The sequence below is a fragment of the Rhynchophorus ferrugineus genome, unplaced genomic scaffold (assembly GCF_030347505.1).
Source record: "Rhynchophorus ferrugineus isolate W39M unplaced genomic scaffold, kcgeb_rfMv2 rfM3, whole genome shotgun sequence".
In the NCBI taxonomy this organism is placed as follows: Eukaryota; Metazoa; Arthropoda; class Insecta; order Coleoptera; family Curculionidae; genus Rhynchophorus; species Rhynchophorus ferrugineus.
In genome coordinates, this window is record NW_027472582.1 from 47,537,709 (window position 1) to 47,558,271 (window position 20,563).

Below are 20,563 nucleotides of genomic sequence, written 5' to 3' on the forward strand. Positions count from 1 at the left end.
TTTTAAAAATACAAAAAGGAGGCAATATGCTTCAAATTGTAAAAAAACCTTACCTTTATTACCTAAACCTCTATCCTTACAATAACACAAAACTGTATATACTATGTACTTTTATTTCTTGTATTCTGATATATATCAGCTATAAACTGAATGCACTTAAAATTATACAGAATAATCGGAAACACCATACTCTTTTTTTATATATAAATGTTTATAAATAACAAAATATCTGTTATCCTCCACAACACTGTACAAGGCTCAAACATAAATATCTAGAAACACTTGATAAAATGTGTATGAAATAATAGTTTCTGTATGAAAAAATATGTAAAAACTTGAAGATTACCTCTCAAATGATCTGACTTATACAGTTGTAAAATTATTGCTTATTACCATCAGTAAACTTATTACCAATATTAGCAAATAATAATACAATTTGTGAGATATTGACGAAACAAATAACTATAATGAATGAATATATACAGAGCTTGGTAATTTAATTTAAAAACAAAAAAACTATTACGTTCGCGTCCATCAACCGACGCAGCGTGTCAATCACTGTGAAGCTTCAGCAGAAGAATAATGCAGTTGAAGCTCAGTATTTACCCACTCTTTCTATATACTTAGTTTGGATAAGGGCATCCTCGCCGTTGTTTGGATTCATCATTCTATTCCAATCAGTGTGTCCTACAACAAAGCCCAAAGCCTTCATCTTCTTCTGTTGTTTCTGTTCTTCCAGGTCAGCCCATCTAACCTAGAATAATAATTATTAATAGTAAAAATAGTAATAACAGTTGTGTAAAAGGCAAAAAACAAATTAAACGAATTATTCAAAGGATGATTACACGTTAGAAATATTAGCTAGGAATTAAGAACATTAGAAATGAACAAATACTAACTCGCTTTTGTCCGGGTTTAAGGGGCACGGATGACTCTGTCCATTCGTCGTCCAACTGTAGGTACTCTTCCATTGATTTAGATGATCGTAGCGGTTTGTTGACTCCATCCAATCGGGCTGCAACACACATCAAATATTCTTTGTTAAAAAAACTGCATGGACCAAGTTCATTGAAATACGTAGAATACCGGATATAATGTATACGAATATAATTTAAAACGGGTAATTATATGAACAATGATAAAAAAATATTAAAGATACTGTTAGCAGTTAGAAAAAAGAGCTACAATAAACGATACTGAATATGACCAGCTAATTAAAGCATCAATTAAATAAGAACTTCAAGAGTATTACTTCAGTACAATAGTAGTAATAGGACAATACTGTTTATCTATTATCACAATTATTATACAATGTTTATATCCTAAGACTCAATTTTCATTTCAAATATCCCCAAATAATAAAATAGCAACTTTTGCAAGGCAATATAATGTTTTCGTAAAAGAGATATCGAGTACCAGTAAAGGGTTATAGAAGGTTATAGGTTATCAAAAACAGTAAAAAATACTAAACATATGAAATGAATGAACTACACCCAAACATATTTGTAGCATAAAACTTACGGGAAAAACACGATTGCACGACAGCATCAGTTGAGAACTTCAGAGGTAAAAAAGTTACTAAATCACGAAAATAATTCGACTATACCTCAATCTCAAACCATATATATCAATCTATATATATATTCATTTCTAATCATATATTACTAATATAGTGATTATAACTAATGTGGTTATCAACTAGCGACGCACATTTGAAATTTTGAAATGATATGTTCAAGAGCGGAACTGACAAATATTTTACAAAAACCATTGCATATCCAAACATAACAAACGAATCCATCTCAAACTGACATGGCAATACTAATAAAATAATCAAGTGGTAATTAAAAACTGTTTGTCTGTAACGCTCTTGTCCAACAGTCCTGATAACCGTCCCACAATAAGATGGATGTATAAAACTATTATTGTTCAGAGCTAAAAATCAAATCCCGCCACAATTGGTAAACAGTATACTTACCAAGGTTGTTCAAAGAACAGTCGAATGTGTCCCACTTGCTTCTAATATGGTCCTGTGAAGACTGAATTTTTAGCAACATTACGTCAAATTTCGAGACTATTAACTATACGTATATTATCCTGTCAGAGGAAAAACATTAAGTTATGATGTTACAATAAGTATAACACACTGCGTGTCAATCATAATGAAGTTCGTTTAAATCGATTACTACCAACTTATCGGCTATTTATCCGATCTGCTTTTTTATAAACAAAATTACATTAATAATACAAGTAAAAAGCTTAGTTAATAACATTTAGTTAATGAAAAAAGTAAAAAAAAAAACATAAACATAAAATTATCGATTCGTAATGGATCTTCAAATAATTTGATGTTCTCTCAGATAATGACATTTTAATATAAACTTTTAACTTGTAATGCTGAAATGCTTAAACTATGTTATTTCCTTAATACATTGGTAAGAATACCTAAAGAAAATGAACATAGCGAAAAATTGTTTCTGCAGATTTTTCTATAATGAACACAAATAGACAAGTATAGATATTTTATGGCCCACAGAAAATTTAGCCTTAGAAATTTGTTATATAACATAACTAGATACAGTCAATTTAAATTAATTACCGTTATAAACAAAGTTTAACACAATCACGAAAACATGCAGCTCTCAATATAATTTGAAATTCGGAATAAATACATAATAAAATATAAAATCAGAAAAATTATATCAGACCTAATATGTTTAAAAAAAAGTGGACTGCGGCTAATCTGAACATGGTTTAAAGGAACTCTAGCAATAAAATAGCTTCAGTCACTCGTTACCAATGGTAAGGCATACATATTGCTCACATATTGATTAAAAAGTAGAGTAACACCTTTCCAGCCTATGAATCGAAGGAGCAAAATGAAGACATCATATTGTCAAGATACATACACTTTTACTTTATACACAATTAATAATGCCAATGTACATATTTATAAAAAAATATTTATCCTATACTTGTCCATTAAAATTCACTAATTAGAGGTGCAAAATATATTTTATAACACAATCAAGCGAACAAGGTAAGTAAAAAATATTTCATTGCCTTAACTCCACCTACAGGCTTCTCAATTGACCACCACTCAAATCGCTGTCGATTTTGGCTTTTCAATTTAATCGGCCTGACTCACCTCAACTTCAGGGTTTCCTTGCTCACTGGTCTCTTCCACCTCCTCCATTTCCACCTCAGTGATGGGACCACTACTATGCAAGAATTCCGTAGGATCCACGATCGGATGATGTGAAGGTGTTGGCTCCCAGCCTGAGATGCAATCCTCAATATCCTTCTGAGTCCTGTTGTGGACATTTCTGCGGCTGCACATTTGTGGGTCTAACTCCAACTCACATATATAAACCTACATAAAAATGCTAAATTGACAGTGTAACATTTTAATAGGAAAATAATTGCCTAAATTTCTTAAGAAAGTCGATTAAGTTAAAACATTTAATCAATACAGAATGGAAACTACATCTAACATGGCAAATGTATACCAACCTGGAATCCATTTTGTTTAGCAAAGCTCCACATCTCTCCAAAATTTTTAACTTTCTGATTCACATTATCCACCACAATAAAGTTAAAATAACCATCAGTTACAGTCTTTTTAAATGATTTTATCAATGACTGCCTATATATTTCTTCCATTTCCCGTTCATACTCATAAACCATCTCTTTCACCTTAACAGTTTTGCCATCCTGTACTACTTCCTTCTCTTGTTCCACCATAAAATAATCATCTAAGGACAATATTCTAGGTGCGGAGCCGCCTTTTTCAACCTAAACATAAAATTTTCAACAAACAAGATTTTTGGCATTAAAATTCACCATACTTCTCGATCTTTAATCAACTTAGCAAGATGCGTCTTTCCACTACCTGGTGGTCCTCTTAAAATAATTACAATTTTTGGAGGTCTAGTGAAACGACCTGGTGTACCAATTAACTGATCTAAACTTATTATACCCACAGGACGATCTTGTGTGTGAACTTTAATAATATCTTTTGATACAGAGGTTTCTTCTTTATGCTCATTATCTTCACTCCAATCACCATCAGAGAGCTCCTCTAAATCCAATGGCTTATGAGGCTTTGGAATTTTATCTGGCCTATCCCTTACGTTACTATGTCTTTCTCGATTTTTCCAACGCGTATCTCTATTCCTTGGACTATCGTCTGATCGAATATCTCGTCGTCCCAAATCCATCCCGCGGGATCGTCCTTCTGACTTATAATCTTTTTCTGTGTCAAAACGTTTATCCGGCCGAGATTCATCCCTGTCACGATAACTAAACTCGCGTTCATACACAGACGAATACCTTCCAGCACCTAACGGATCAAACTGCCGAATGCTACCGAGACTAGCCGTAAACCAAGCTGGTCTTTGCGGATAAGGAATACGATTAACATTTTTGTGTCTATAATCGAACATGCGGATGCAATCTAATGATACTTCTGGTTCAGCTAAAATTAATATTTAACATACAATAGCATCAAACTATATTGATTAGCTAATTACTTACGTTCTTTCAAGATCTTATGTTCATAATCAAGCACAATCTGTGGCACAAAAAATTCCTCTTTTGCCAATAGAGCCTTGTTGAAATCAGCATCCATGCTATTATCACTTTTAGAGAACTTATTATGATAATGTTCAAAGCTATCCTCTTCATTCCACTCCTCAGGAAATTGGCTATCATAGGCCTTGCTTTGATTGAAATTACTTTCATCCTGCCTAACATCAAACTTACTCCTTTTCTGATTATAAATAGGTCTTTCATGAACAAAACCTGCTTCGGATCTGTTATCATATTCACTACCTCTTCCTTGACTAAAATTAGTCCAATCATGATTAACGTCTTGCAATCCCTGTGGTTCAGAATTAAAATCTTGTTCATAGTTGTTTCTTCTGTTTCTTCCTTGATTGAAATTTGAGATTTCCGCTGTTTGATTGTATTGATTTATTTTAGGATCTGATACTGTTTGAAGAAAATCATTTCTAACATTTACATCTTGCCCTCCAGAAAAGCTCATTTGAGTTTGATCATCAAAGTTATTTACTGTTTCTCTTTGATTGATATTATAATGTTCTTCAAGAGGTGGTGGAGGGGCTGGATAGGTCTTTTGAACCATTGATAACATGTTCATGAGCTTAGGGTCCCCTAGGATAGTATTTATTCCTTTTGATATAGCATCAAAATCTGGACCCTTAGAAGATGATTCATCTTTGTCCGCTGGAAGATCACCTTCTTTTACCAAATCCAACCCTGGTATACCTCCAGATGTCGGTGAAGAAGACTGTAAAAAGCCCCCATCAGAATTTTCACTTACAGAAATCTGTTCACCAGAGCCTTTACTTGTTTTAAAGGCCAATGGTTCATTATTTTGTGTAGGGGGAGGCTTAGAAAAAGGATTATTTATATTAGGTGACACAAGTGAATTTGGTGGAAGCTCATTAAATGTGTGTGGAGTTATGCTTTTAGGTTGGGAAGACTGTAAAGCCAGACGTTTTTTCCTCATCTGTTCTCTTCTATCTAGTAAAGAATTTCTCCAAGATTCCCATTTTTTTTCATATTCTAAAAATTGGATCTTATCTGGATGATTAGAATTCTGTTCCTTCCACTTGTTAAACTGAGACTCCCATGCTGCAAACTCTTTATCAAACTTTTGTTCTGCTTGAGTGAGTTCTTCTAAATTTGTTACAGGTATTTTTGATTGCTGATTTGGTAAAGGGGGTGCAGCCTTCTTCCACTGCTCCTCTAACATTTGCCGTTTAGTGTTTTCATAATCATTTCCTTGTGAATATGACCTCTTATTATTTTGCCACTGATTCCGATTTTGATTTTGTGGTAAAGCTGTGCTGTACAGCTGAGTTGGTGGAGGTGCTGTCATATAACCTGCCATATTTCTATTTGTATCATCTGGAGGTGGAGGAGGTGGAGGCTTAGTTTCAGCAGGTGGAGGTGGTGGAACAGAGGTATTAGTTTCCATAACTGGTACTTGATTTGCTGCCATTGCATTAATTGACTTGCTATACTGAAAAATTATTGAAATAAAAGGTCTATTTAAAATAATACCATAATAAGCATGCATTCATAACAGTATTCTTAATTATATCATACCTCAGCTCCATACTGTTGATGCCATTGTTGATACTGCTGTTGCCACTGAGCCCACTGTTGCCAATTCTGCTGCTGCATTTGAGCCCACTGTTCAGGAGTATAATGCATTCCAGGAGTAGAACCTGCTGCCATCATTGGAGAAGAATTCATACCACTTTGCAGCAAAGCAGACTGCATTGGCGGGGCACCGACAACACCAGGAAGTCCACCGGGTGTAGGCCAATGCGTCCACGACATGATCTAAAGGCAAACAAATTATTTTTGATAATATAAAATTTGAAATATTGTATACAGAAATATTGCTGATGATATAAATATTAATAATATTGAAAATTGAGGTCAAAATTAAATATACATACTCTAAAAACAAATTAGTTCGATTCACATCAACAATGTTAAACTCTTATACTTCTAACTCCTTCTCTCCAAAAATATATGAAAAACCAATTCCAACAATTACAGCTATACAAAATTTTTTTACACTTTTATACTATAACTGCACTACTAGTTAGACTTAGAAGACCAATTATTCTTGAAGAATATATCACAATCCAAAACAGAGATATATTTTCATGCTTTCCAAATGTCATTTAAACATATAATGCCAACTTCATTGTATACAACCATTTTTCTATGTGTACAAGTATTTTTAGTTTATATTTATAAAAGAGCACAAATAAAATTTTTAAGGCAATATATCATTTTATTTTTGCAGAAAATGTATCATACTTGTTATTAAAACTATTATAATTACAAATATAATCTTAAGATCTATAAAAATTAATATTATAGAAGAATGCAGGTTATGTGTTTTATTGATCAAAAAATCAATATTTTAGGTTAATTATAATTGTAAAAATATTTTCAAAATGAATATGCTAGGTAGGCATAATGCCATATTTGCAAGTGCTAGGAATTTTATTCGTTTCTACAGCGGAAGAACTCAAGATGAAATTAAGAAGCTAGTAACAAACAATAAAGTTGTAATTTTTATGAAGGGGGTTCCTGAACAACCACAATGTGGATTCAGTAATGCTGTAGTACAAATATTGAGAATGCATGGAGTAAAATATGATGCGCATAATGTTCTTCAAGATGACTCCCTTAGACAAGGTAAAATTAAATATAAAGTAATCACTATTTGCAAACTAATAAAATATAAATTATAGGAATTAAAGACTATTCTAATTGGCCTACTATACCACAAGTCTTTATAAATGGGGAATTTGTTGGAGGTTGTGATATAATGTTACAATTACATCAGTCTGGTGATCTAATAGAAGAATTAGAAAAAGTTGGAATACGAAGTGCTCTTTTAGATGATGAGAAATCAATAGGGAAGAAAGAAAAATAGTTAATATGTATGATATTAAATTGTGTAATAATATTGTTTATATGTAAATAATTGTTATATGTATTGGAATAAATCATAAATGATTTATCTATGGATGACCCACTATGATCTATTATTGCAGATACATAAATACAAACACTTAAAGTGTAAATGTATAATTACAAGGCTTAATATATAAACTATAACTTGGAACTGGATCATGCTGTCTTATAGTTTACCTTGGTTTATAAATCAATTATTGCAATAATTTGTGTGTATATAAATTTTAAACATGATACATTTAATTAACAAGATTTTATAAAAATCTAGTATTTTTATTAAAGCCATAATACTATTTATATTACTTGGACTAAAACTTAAATATCTCTTATAAGGCTTAATAGGTAAACTATTACTTGGAACTGGATTATGCTATGTTGAAGTTTATTTTGGTTTATCAATCAATTATTGCAATAATTTCTGTTTTTCTGTCTAATGATTACATGTTTAACTAATAAGATTTTACAAAAATGTAGTGTTTTTATTAAAGCTGTTATAGTACTATCTATATACTAAACGGCTTAGAGAAAATTTTGCCTTTTTGAAAAATTTGAAATTTGGCATAGTTAAAGCTTATATCGAGGAAGAATTTTTATGCCTAATATTTTTTGTAATATGCGCTACAAATAAATAAATTCCAATAAAACGAAAAACACAAATCAAGCAACCAGGAATAGCGGTCAGATCAGTGACAAAAAATATATTATCAAACCCAGCGGGTTAAGAGTTTACCTTGTCGACGATAACGTACCAGGATCAAACCTCGCTGAAGCTTAAGTTTTTTAAGTTAATAAAATAAAGAATAGTGAATGGTAGAAAACAATATTAAACCAAGTTATTTAACTTTAAGCAGTGTTATCTAAGATTTTGATTTGTATTACTGTTGGTTATTCCTGTATTTTTTCGTTAAAAATAAATTAGTTCGACTCACATCAACAATGTTAAACTCTTTCTTCGTAATTTTTCGTTAGTAAATGCATTTCTTAACAAATCACTAACGGAATATTGCAGGTAATAAATACGTTAATTTGTTCATCAAGAGTTAAAGTGAATATTGCATAGAATATTAACAGTTATAAAATAGTTTCATACATTTTTTAAATCCTCATTTGTTGGTGAGTTATTTACTTCCCACGTGGGACAAAGTAGAAAACAATAGATAAATGAAAGCCGTAAAAGGCAAACTAAAGATCAATTATCTGCAAGAGTGAAATAAATAAGCAAAGAACGATGCAATTTTAGTAGAAAATTTAGGTAAAGACATTATTCTTTTAATCAGCCTGGTGTATTTATTGTTTTGTAATATATATATTTTGAAATTATTATTTGAATGAAATTATGCAAAAGTTAAAGTGAAACTAAATACATAATTTGCATAAATAGAACACATAGGAAAATAAAAGAAATTATGTATTATTAACACTGCATTTTTACAAAATACATACTAATGTATTAATCACGTACTCGTCTTGATTCTTGAATACTGTGAAAGCAAGTTTAAGAGTTTAAGTAACATATCACTTTTATATTAGTCCTTTTACTCTATTATGAGAGAAACGGCAATCACAAATTTATATTATTACTATTATTAATGACCCATTATATTAACTTAGTTTTACAATACACTATCATTTACATTATTAGGAGAAAAACTGGTTTTAACAGATCTCCATACAAATTAGCCCAAGTTGTACCATATATATATATACATATATATATATATATATATATATATATATATATATATATATATATATATATATATATATATAAATGTTATATATGTTATGTTATGTTATGTTATATATGTATATATAAATGTAAGAGACTGATTGTCTACAGCAGTTACACTAACTGAGGACTAAAATAAATTATATAATTATTTATCAGTGGATTACTCAACCTCTTTATAACTTTCAATGACAATTTAATAATGTGTAAAACTTTGTTTCAGAGCCCTCTAAAATATTAGCTAGCATAACAGGTCAATTGGAAAGTCCCCGGTCTGACACATAGATGGCACTACTAGAATTAAATCCATATGTTTTTTAGTTTTTTAGTTATCCAACTTTTGTTATTGTGAAAAAAAATGGATAAAAAGGAATTACGCGTGTTAATAAAATATTGCTTTTTGAAGGGAAAAAATACAGTTGAAGCAAAAACTTGGCTTGCCGAGTTTTCGGACACTGCTCCAGGAAAATCAATCATCAAGGATTGGTATGCTAAGTTTAGACTTGGTGAAATGAGCACCGAAGATGGTGAACGCAGTAGACGCCCAAAAGAGGTTATTACCGACGAGAACATTAAAAGAATCCACAAAATGATTTTGATTGATCGTAAATTGAAATTGAATGAAATAGCAGACATTATAAAGATATCAAGTGAACGTGTACATCATATTATTCACGAATATTTGGGTATGAGAAAGCTCTGTGCAAGGTGGGTGCCGCGCGAGCTCATTTTTGACCAAGAACAATGACGAATTGATGATTCGGAGCAGTGTTTGAAGATGATCAAGCATAATAAACCCGAGTTTTTGCGTCGATATGTAACAATGGGTGAAACATGGCTCCATCATTTCACTCCGAAGTCCAATCTACAGTCATCCGAGTGGACTGCACACGCTGAATCCACTCCAACGCGTGGGAAAACGCAACAGTCGGCTGTTATGGCGTCTTTATTATGGGATGCGCATGGAATTTTTTTAATTGACTACCTTGAAAAGAATACCTCATGCTCATTTCACCAAGTCTAAACTTAGCATACCAATTCTTGATGATTGATTTTCCTGGGACAGTGTCCGAAAACTCGGCAAGCCAAGTTTTTGCTTCAACTGTATTTTTTCCCTTCAAAAAGTAATATTTTATCAACACGCGAAATTTCTTTTTATCCATTTTTTTTCACAATAACAAAAGTTGTTGCGCTCAAAATGCTATAATTGACAAACTAATGATCCGACATCTTCTGAGAGTAAGGGCTAACTAAGAAACGTATGGATTTAATTCTAGTAGCGCCATCTATATGTCAGGCCGCAAGGACTTTTCAATTGACCTGCTACTTACTAACACTTTCTACAATAATGACGGAATTCCGGGTCGAGGCGGCGGAACTGCTATCCTTCGATCTCGTAGCCTCGTCAGTAGCTTTCTACATATTCTAGAATTCCAGAGATATGATCGTTGAATCCTAAAAATATCAGGTGGCAAACTGACGACTAAGAGAAGACTTCGGCTACAGCTTTTTCCTGCGAGATGAAACCACATATCATCCAGGCTCACTTTCTCAGGATGCAAGAGTCCTCGATTATTACATTCTTCAATTTACAAACCGACCTTCCGATGTTCGGGACCCCTACAAACTAGGTTTTTATCCTCGGAGATTACAACACCATCCGAGTTCCGCTACAAAATTCAAAAAAAGTACCAACTGGAAGAAATACTAAACTCTTCTCCTAGGATCGGATCCAATTCCAAAAATCATCAGTCTAGACCAACTTGATGAAGCCGTTCTCAAGCTAACTCGAGACATTTAGTTTGCCTAACCATACAAACCAGGGGGAAACAACTTTCCAGCGCAACATGAAAGACAAATATGAAATTCCTGTTAAAAATCGTCTGGACAGAACAGCTCGATTTACTCTCGACGAAGCAGATAAAAGGGTTGCACATTGACTTTTAAGGGAGGTTGAGTAATCTATGTCGGCCTAGCGAGCGGGGAAATGGAACTCACTAGCTGGCGGGTCTTAAGATGCCTTGTAGGAAAGACACATAATGCCATCTCTCCCTGAAACCACTGCGGACAGGGAGTTTTGCGGTCAACAACCAAGAAAATCAAGCTCCTTGCAGAGACCTACGAGACCCAGATTAAATCCATCCCTCCCGCAGTAAATACCAAACTAAAAGACAATAATGCCGTTATCGGCGAGGCCATATTTCTCCTCAACTATCTAGTTTCCCCAAAATCCCTAGAGACTATGATCAGCAAGCTTCAGTCCAGAAAATCACCGGGTTTCGACCAAATATCACCCACCCAGCTAAAAAAACTCGCGCACAAGCAGCTCGACGAACTGGCTAACATAGTCAACTCTATCCCGAGACTGCAACCTTTTCCAGGGTCTTGGAAACACAAATAGGTAAAGGTCATCCCCAAGAAAGGAGCAAAAGGCTCAAATTACAGGCCCATCAGCCTGCTTCGTACTCTGCGCCCTCAACAGCCAAACATCATCCCTGTTGAACAGTTCGGGATCCGCGCGCATTATTCAACCATCTAATACGCCACCCGTTTGGCCGCAAATATCCACCACGCCCTTAACCAGATCATTCCAGGTTCGAGGAGATCAGGAAAACACATTCCATTCGAAAATTCATCAGCACCGGCGTTCCCGATTTATTTAGTATCATTTTCCATAAGAAGCATTCAACTCAAGATCGACACAGCACACAGCAAATTCTATGGGTGGATGACGTCACGTATCTAGGTCTCCACTTCAACCGACGATTCTGTGGGCATTCTCAAATTCAGAAAGGTTCGGAGATAGCAAACCTGCAAGACAATGACAGAAAGGAAATAATTTTCGGATACAGCACGCCTAAAAACATAAAGATTACATCCCAAAACCCAAACAGCACTTAAAATTCTTTTTTGCAGACCTGTGTTATTTATCTAAAAATATTTTTAAAAGAGCGGATTACTATTTCACACATCCGGTAAATTAAGGAATACTTCAAAGAAAAATTAAAATAATGATCTAATTTAAATAAATATAATTTTTTGACATATTTTTTTTTAATTTCATAAAATATCATTATATCATTATTTGGATTATCCTAGACTGGATCTTTTTAGTGCTTTAATTTTATTAGTTTTTTATGAAATCTTCTTCATATAAGGTCTAATTTTTACTTTTTTTAAATGAATCCCTGGCAAGTGTGAGTTCATATGGATCGTGATTGAATTTCTTAGACTTAAAATCGTTTGCAAAAATCAAACAAATCAATATTGAAAAGATGACGTTTTGAAATCAGTCAACTTGGTGGACGCTGTGTTCATTGTATATATAATAAATAATCAATAAAAAAGCATGTTGGGGACTCAGCGCCTATAAAATAACAAAAACACCAGCCCTCGTGGATATGGTTGTTTTTTTAATATTATTTTATCGTGAGCTCTGAATCACGGTCAATGCCTAGTATCGTAAGCGTCAGTAACGAACTTTTCTTAATTTCCTGGTTACTAATAGGACTGGGATGTTTATCCTTATCGAATTTGACACTGTTGTTTAGAACCATTTACAATTACAATCATAAACATCGACTACATTCATGAGCTGCGTGATATGATCCCCAATTACAAAGTAAGAAATCCGTCCTGTTGCTTTAACCAGAGCGGCTACTAAGCCGTGAGAATAGTTGGTTTGATGCGATGCACCGATAGAGTGGCGTATTATAGTAATGTATAATAATCATCATTTCTCTATGAATATAATTAAATTTAGGATAAATGTAAATACTATCTACAATAAAAGAGCGAACAGCGTAAATCGCACGAATCGCGAATACCGTAGCGTGAATGTAAATTTATGTTTTGACTGCCCATAGACAAGAGTTTTAAGATCCGAAGATGAAATCCATTGAATGAAGAATATATTTATTTTTCCTATGATATTTATATACTATATATTTCATATTTTATGGATACAATTAGGCTAAGATGTTTTCAATAAGAAGAAAAGTTAACCTTGACTAATTGATTATTAAAGCATAATATATAATAAGAAATGGTTACATTTGGCATAATAACGTTTATTCTGTTGCGCGAACCCATTATTTAAAAAGATTATTTGTTTGGTATCGATTAAAATATATCGACTTTATTCAACATTAAAACTAGACCATATTTGTCAATGTCAAATTCGATGGTGTTAATGTCCATAGAAAAAATTAATGTCGTTTTCAAAACTAATCAATAGATCGATTATCGTATATAATATTTTTACCATTAAAAACAATGTTTTAAAGCCTCTCTTTAATCCCTATTTTATTTAGAGTGGGTTTTTTCTAACATCAAATTATTTGTAGTTATAATTTCTACAGGTAGAAATCTATATCGATTTTCAAATTTTTGACATTTGGACTTTCAAAATTGACATTTCTAATTGTTGTGTATATACAAATGTCAAGAAATGTAAATATTTTTTAAATCCTAGAGTAAATTGTTTTAAGTATCTTAATTCTGCGATGGAATTCTTCGTGGAAACTGCTGTTCGTCTCTGTCCTGTGCCACCAAATTCTGAAAGCCTGGTGTGTGTCCAAACAAGCTCAATTAATAATACTGTACAACTTTCTAATAATCAAACGTATCCTGTAAATTATGCATTACCTGCTAACTGTACGCAGGATGTCTTGTTCAGTAGTGCAGTGAGTCCTCTTTTAAACTATTTTTTAGAGGGTTGTGATGTTAGTGTTGTTACATTTGGTCAATCGCATACGGGTAAAACATATTCCTTATATGGACCAGGATTGCACTACGCTGCTAGTGAATCTGAACAAGGTTTGGTACCCAGATTTATTAGAGATAGTTTATCAAAACTTAAACAATTTCGGGATAGATCGTGGTCTATTCATATTACTTGGTCACAAATATGTGGAGATACAGTGCAAGATTTACTAGGCAATGGAAGTATAGAGATCGAAGATATATTAGATGCTTTTCAACTTATTCAAATAGGATTATCAAATTTAGCTCCAAAATGTGCTCACACATTGTTTACAATTACATTAGAACAGCAGTGGTTGGTAGATAGTAGTGTCCAACATAGGGTTTCAACTGCTAGTTTCTCAGACTTAGCAGGGTGTGAAAAATTTCTGATATATGATAGCAATGGAATAACTCAAACTGTTCCTAATGATTTAGGTCTCCAAGCATTACAGGCATGTATAATGACACTTTCAAATCCTTGCATAAAACTTAACAATTTTGGAACTAATGATGTTCCATATAATCAGTCTGTACTTACAACTTTATTAAGAGATTCTTTTGGCGGACGTGCCAAAACATTGTTGCTTTGCTGCTTATCACCTCTAATTAGTGACTTTGGTGAGACCTTGTACACCTTACAGATTGCCTCTAGAGCCCAAGTTATAAAAAACATAGTTACTGTAAATTCATATATGACATATGAAAACAGGCCTTCACCAGAAACAATGGACATTTTTGGTCTTCAGTTTGCTGCAAATCAGTTGTTAAAGCTCGTTGCCAATGCAGAAGAACTTTTTCAAAAATTGGTTTCTGCAGGATACCTTAAAAAGACTGAAGTGGAACAAATTTCTCAATGGCTAATGTTAAAACAAGAATGTGAAGAATGTTTAAGTGATAATTCCGAACCTCATAGGTCTCTAGAGAGAATTGAAGAAGAAGATACTGAGAATTTTTCAGATAGTAATAGTGAAACTGATGGAGAACTAATGGATGAAGATCATAATTTCATAGAAAAGTGAGCATACTTTTTAATATCCTATAGAATTTTATTAATAAGTGAACCTACAGGTTAGATAATCTAATAGAGGAATTTCAACAAAAGACAGATTCGATCATTGCAAAAGAAAACTTCATCAGTGCTCAAAGTCAACCAACAAATAGTAACAACAGTTTCCTAAGCTATCCTTACAGATCAAAAGGTAACATAAAAGAGAAATGGCACTATAAAGAGAACTGTAACTGTAAAAATTAAACATAAATATTCGTAGGCGCGAGGGGAAGAAGAAATAGTATACATTCTTTAGAAGAACTACAGGAAAAGCCAAACCCCTTAAATTCTTTAAAAGTTAGTGAAGAAGATTTTCCAATTGAGAACCAGCCTAAGGAATCAACTTGTGAACCACCTGTTTCATATGAGTTAAAAAAGAAAATTGTGAAACAGGTAATCTCATAGAGTTAACATATTGCTTTTTCTTTATTAAATCTAAGTAACTTTTTTGTTTTCAGATTAATATCTTACTTGTTGGATATAGTAAGCAAATAATTGATCTGGAGCAGACTATTCAAGTGAAGGAGAATTTAATTCAACAATTGTTAAAGCATAAAGATATTAAGTCAAATGCTCATTCTAAAATAGAGCGAAAATGTCAAAAACTTAAAAAAGAATTCAAATCAACACAGGAAAAGATTAACCAAGCACATTTAAATAAAAATCATTATCTAGAAAATAAGTATCGAGAGGAATTGGAAGATGTTGAAACAAAGCTCAAAGATGCCGAAAATGTTAAGACGCTTACAGAAGAAGACAGTAGAAAGCTAATGGAATTAGAAAACAGTATTCATACATCTAAAAGACAGTTAGAAAAACTCAGAAAATTAAAAAAACGCGAAGAGAAGAGAAAGCAGATGTATGAGACACAATTAAAAGAAGATGAGAAAAATATGGTGGATAAATCCAAGGAAAGTAATAAACAATTAAAAAGTCCTGATATGTCTAAAGCTATTGTGTTGCATACATCGTCTTCAATGTTGAGCGACATTCAACTATCTATTTCCAATGATAAACTGGAAAGATATCGACACGAAATACGGAATTTACGAAAGACTCGGGAATATCTTATTGAGCAACGTTGTCAGATAGACGTTAAATCACAAAACAAAAGAATTTTAAATGAAATGGAGGAAAAAAAATTAATTCAATATGAAGAGGCCATTGAAGCCATTGATCTGGCTATCGAGTATAAGAATGAAATATTGTGCGGGCACCGGAAAGATAATGATAAATCATTAGAAAAAGTAGATGATCAGGGCGATATCATGTTGATGGATCGGTTAATGCAACTTGGAGAAAACGAAATGCGCATGCTACTATATAAGTATTTCCACAAGGTAAAATATTCATTATTTATTGAGTTACTGCTAAAAACCTATAACCTGCTATAATCTAATAAAATATAATTTTTATATATGTTTATTTTATACGTTATTGAAATCCCCATTTGGAAGTTGCATATAAAAAATACAACTTAATATTTGTATTGAAGCAGTCTTAAAAAATCTTATATCTAGGTAATTGAATTGAGATCAAGCAGCAAAAAACTGGAGATACAAGTGTTGGATTACGAAAATCAAAATGAGAATCTTATTAATCGAGTACAGAATCTAAGCCACAATCTTCAACAAGTTAGAATGGAGGGCGAACGACGAGTGATTAATCTGCAACAGCAACACGAAGATAAAATTCATCTGATTCTACGACATGTGGCCAACGATGGTAATCATGGAGGCGGTGATGATTGTCGTATAATGGGTATATTAGGTAAATAATCGTTGATTTATGAAAATTCTTAGTCAAAATGCTGTTTATTATACTGTAGGAAAACCAGGAATACCAAGACCTGTGGCTGGTACATCCAATAAAATTGGTAAAAATAGCAGTCTCATAACCAGAATCACAAGGATCGCAAGAACAACCGAGATTGTACCTAGGCAACTGCAGAACGTAATACCATCACCGCAAGCTAAAATTACAAGACAAAAAAATAAATTGTTCATTCAACAAACCAATAAAATGGAATAGACATTTGAATAATACATATAGCATAGGGTGGCTATCTGTTTATTTTTGAAGTTATTGTTACTTGAACATTGACAATATTAGTATTATTGACCCCTGTAAGAAACAAAATACTCTTAACAATTGTTTAGGAAGTAATGACACATGTTGGCTACAAAATACTCTTTTTAGGTGAAGCTTATTTATAATTTTACAAGCCCACATATAGTAACGAAGAAACCATTGTGGTCTAGCAAACTGATAGGGGTGCATTTTGAAATAATACCGTTATTGGTTCTTACTCCCATTTCAATATAAAATTGATAACCCCATTACTGTAAACAGAATGCTCTAAAAGAGATATGCTAAGTAATTTTTTGTCCCCTATTAAACAATTTAGTTTTCGATTAAATATAATTTTAGCCGCAAACGCGTCACATCCATTTTGTGAAATAAATCCACAAACAGGTTAATTTTTAGAAATGATTGGGAGTTGTGCTCTCATCGATCGTACAACTTTATCAAATGAAAGTAACAAGTAGATCACCCTGTATGTGAGTTAATGTTATTTAAAGAGACTTCAGCAATATTTACTGTATAAGTGTTACTGATATGTTCAAATAAATGTATATCCCAAAACTTAGTTCGTTTCAGTGTAACATCAGTGTGTCATTTTAGTTACACGCGATTTTAAAAAACTTAGAAATTGTTTTAGATATCAATCAAGTTTCATAGGTGGTTAATATTTTAGCACCGCAACTTACTTCTAAAGTATTTGAAATCATAGAAATAAAAATGAAACAAATGATTTGAGACATAAGAAACTTTCGGCAACAAAAATTCATGTGGAAACGTGGAAATACAAAAATACCAATATAATGAACTTGATTAGGTGTGCTACGGTTGGGTTAATATTTATTAATAACATAATTGAGGTTTTTGTATACAAAACTTACTAGATTTATATAATTTATTTTCGAAGTGACTTCTAGATTTAACGAACTAGAGGAATTCAAAATGTTTACATCAACTAAAACCAAATTATGCCGGAAGAAAGGAAATATTCATTGGATAACAATTTTGCTATGTAGAATATTTTTTGTATTTAATTATCTACTGGACAATGAATTAAAAGACCAAATAAACGTTTTTTCTTGTTTGCTTTTATTTATTTTAGGCACCAGAAAGTGTATTTCAACTTACAAAATTACTTATTCAGATTTTAGAGCTAAATATGTGCAATTTTGGGCATTCCGTGTACATAAATTGCATCTAATTTTATCTATGATTGCATCTTTCGTAATTACTTCTTTCAATCGATACTACAGCCTTTTTGTCGATCTGGTAATGGCTAAAGTGGCGGAAGTGTATAACATCGTTGTGACTATGTTTACGATAGTCCATAAACAAAAGTGCAAAATCCGACAAGGAAAACTAATCCAGTCACCTAACAAGCTGGGTAGTGCAGGAATGAAGCCTAATGGGAATGACCGTGGTTCAGAACCCACATTGAACAAGATTTAATCATTAGTAAATCAAAAAGCTTAACGTTAACACTCATAAGCAGGTTTTGCGCATCCAAATCACTAGACGACCGGAGGTAAAAAAATACATTTCTTTCTTGGACAGGTTATATTTGTTTTTTTTATTTTTGTATATAATTGTAAGGAAATATCTTCTTCTGGTGCTATTTTTACAGTATTAAAGGTAAATATTGTTATTTTTCTGGATGTAAAGTAAATAATGATAAACCTCAGGAAACCTCTTATGATCTCCTACATAAAACTTTTGAACAGAAGGTTTATTTTTTTGTATTTCAGATCGACCGATTATCGACCCAAATGTAGAATATCATTGCTTAATCAAGATTCAATTCCTGATTATAATCTTGATAGTAAGTCTTTCATTAAAATCTACATATTTTCCCTCAATCTATCGAAATGAAAAATATTGCTTAAAAGTTAAATATTTGAATCAGCAGTTGCTTGGCCCATATTAAAATCTTCAAAAACAATAAAAGTACGTTTTTATTTTATTAATTAATTGCATCTTATATTAGATATGCTTAGTACAATCTTAATTTACAAATTAATTTATTACTACTGTTCTGTTGTACTTGCATTAATACACAAGCAAGGTGAGTACGGGATTAATACATCAGTATGTATATATTTCCCAAATTAAAATAAACTAATCTACTTAAGCTAAAGTTAAGAATACACTTATATACTATACAAGTTCGTGTGGTTTGGTTCGCTTCAATCTTCTGATTTCCTGTGTGTTGTCCAGTAGTTGTATTGCTTCCAAGTTGTTATGATTTAGCAACCTTATTTCATGAATTAAGGTGAAACCTTGGATCAGTTCGTGTATCAATTTGATTTCGAGATTAAAAGTATCAAGTGCAAATATTATATACTTTTCAAAGTAAATTGGGAGGTTTGGAAACTGAAAATTATAATACAAATTTCTCTGCAGAAGCGCTGCTTTTGAAACAAATGAATATGTGCCTTCACCTTCATACTCATAAGAATCAGACAGCATAACACCAAAAGATTAAGTACTACCACACATATTGGTGATATTGCAAGCAAGAATTGTTATATATACTTTTATGAATCTTTTATTGAGTTATATTATTTAAAAATATATAATAAACAAATTAAAGTAAAAAAGTAGGAAATTGTAACCAACATTGCTCAGTATCGCATTTCAGTCTGTCAGCAAACAGGATAGAAAAATTAGAAAAATCCCAAAACAAGTTAAAGAAAAACAAAAATGAGTATTTCGTTCTTAAGAATTATAACATGAAACGCAAATGGGTAAATCTGCCGGGAACGGAACAGTGCGGAGAACAGGGAGCGGTGAGTCCGGTAACTAGAACAATTTCTGAGAGCAAATAATATAGATATAGCTCTCATATCGGAAACTCATTATTCTAAAAAAATTACATTAAAATACAGGGTTATTATGCAAACTGGACAGTACACGCCAGTGAACGTGATCGAGGCTGAACAACTCTAACAATAAAAATAAAAAATATGCAGCATTTTCAACAAAACGAGATAAAATAAGAAGAAATACAAGCTACGATAGTAAGCACTGAAAATAACGGCGCTGAAATAAACATAGGAGCTATATACTGTCCATCAAGTTACAAAATAACACAACGACAAAACAGAGATTTATTAAAATTAGCCCAAGGTTTATTATTAGAGGGGACTTTGATATTATATACATAGCCTGGGGTTCAATACTAATAACACCTGGAAAAGTAAACGAATTACTCGCAGCAATAAATATTACCCATTGTAACTATCATTCAGGGCGTGTACTCACTTACTAGCCCACTAATAATAATAAAGTGGCACACTTACTGAACCATTACATTTCAAAAGGCACTTTATCAAATCAAATGCAAATTGAGAGCTCGTACGAATTATCATCTGATCACACTCCAGTATTGTTAACACTAGGCGCGACAGTTCTGAAAAAAAAACAAAGAA

The 20,563-nt window shown here is 32.4% G+C and overlaps 3 protein-coding genes across 5 annotated transcripts; 2 read left to right on the top strand and 1 right to left on the bottom strand.

The window, feature by feature from the left end:
- Positions 1–95: 95 nt before the first annotated feature.
- LOC143194435 (uncharacterized) lies at positions 96–6,743 on the bottom strand. Of its 3 annotated transcripts, none has more exons than XM_076401227.1 (9): positions 6,495–6,743; positions 6,136–6,375; positions 4,537–6,049; positions 3,849–4,477; positions 3,514–3,795; positions 3,149–3,373; positions 1,979–2,030; positions 900–1,015; positions 96–754 (listed from the first exon to the last, which is right to left on the bottom strand). In XM_076401227.1, exons 2-9 carry the CDS (start codon positions 6,370–6,372, stop codon positions 596–598), a joined length of 3,213 nt encoding a protein of 1,070 aa, XP_076257342.1. In that variant the 5' UTR covers positions 6,373–6,375; positions 6,495–6,743; the 3' UTR covers positions 96–595. The 3 variants fall into 3 exon arrangements, with proteins under 3 accessions (XP_076257342.1, XP_076257340.1, XP_076257343.1); XM_076401225.1 differs by having other exon boundaries at positions 1,979–2,039; XM_076401228.1 differs by lacking the exon at positions 1,979–2,030.
- Positions 6,744–6,747: 4 nt separating this feature from the next.
- On the top strand, positions 6,748–7,582 carry Grx5 (Glutaredoxin 5). The gene is made up of 2 exons (XM_076401270.1): positions 6,748–7,248; positions 7,305–7,582. The coding sequence occupies exons 1-2, from the start codon at positions 7,005–7,007 to the stop codon at positions 7,487–7,489; spliced, it is 429 nt and encodes a 142-aa protein (XP_076257385.1). The 5' UTR covers positions 6,748–7,004; the 3' UTR covers positions 7,490–7,582.
- A 6,091-nt stretch (positions 7,583–13,673) lies between these two features.
- Positions 13,674–18,219, top strand: cos (kinesin-like protein costa). Its single transcript, XM_076401229.1, has 6 exons — positions 13,674–15,020; positions 15,074–15,204; positions 15,274–15,446; positions 15,512–16,393; positions 16,574–16,823; positions 16,882–18,219. Exons 1-6 carry the CDS (start codon positions 13,765–13,767, stop codon positions 17,082–17,084), a joined length of 2,895 nt encoding a protein of 964 aa, XP_076257344.1. The 5' UTR covers positions 13,674–13,764; the 3' UTR covers positions 17,085–18,219.
- Positions 18,220–20,563: the final 2,344 nt, after the last annotated feature.

What these genes read in the sequence shown, in the direction of transcription:
- Grx5 (XM_076401270.1), top strand. Translation starts at nt 7,005, where the DNA reads ATGAATATGCTAGGTAGGCATAATGCCATATTTGCAAGTGCTAGGAAT. An exon ending in AGATGACTCCCTTAGACAAG is followed by an intron (nt 7,249 to 7,304) that starts GTAAAATTAAAT and finishes TATAAATTATAG; the next exon opens with GAATTAAAGACTATTCTAAT.
- cos (XM_076401229.1), top strand. Translation starts at nt 13,765, where the DNA reads ATGGAATTCTTCGTGGAAACTGCTGTTCGTCTCTGTCCTGTGCCACCA. An exon ending in AAAAGAAAATTGTGAAACAG is followed by an intron (nt 15,447 to 15,511) that starts GTAATCTCATAG and finishes TTTTGTTTTCAG; the next exon opens with ATTAATATCTTACTTGTTGG. An exon ending in TATATAAGTATTTCCACAAG is followed by an intron (nt 16,394 to 16,573) that starts GTAAAATATTCA and finishes TCTTATATCTAG; the next exon opens with GTAATTGAATTGAGATCAAG.
- LOC143194435 (XM_076401225.1), bottom strand. Translation starts at nt 6,372, where the DNA reads ATGTCGTGGACGCATTGGCCTACACCCGGTGGACTTCCTGGTGTTGTC. An exon ending in ACATAAGATCTTGAAAGAAC is followed by an intron (nt 4,478 to 4,536) that starts GTAAGTAATTAG and finishes TATTAATTTTAG; the next exon opens with CTGAACCAGAAGTATCATTA. An exon ending in TTAAACCCGGACAAAAGCGA is followed by an intron (nt 755 to 899) that starts GTTAGTATTTGT and finishes TTATTATTCTAG; the next exon opens with GTTAGATGGGCTGACCTGGA.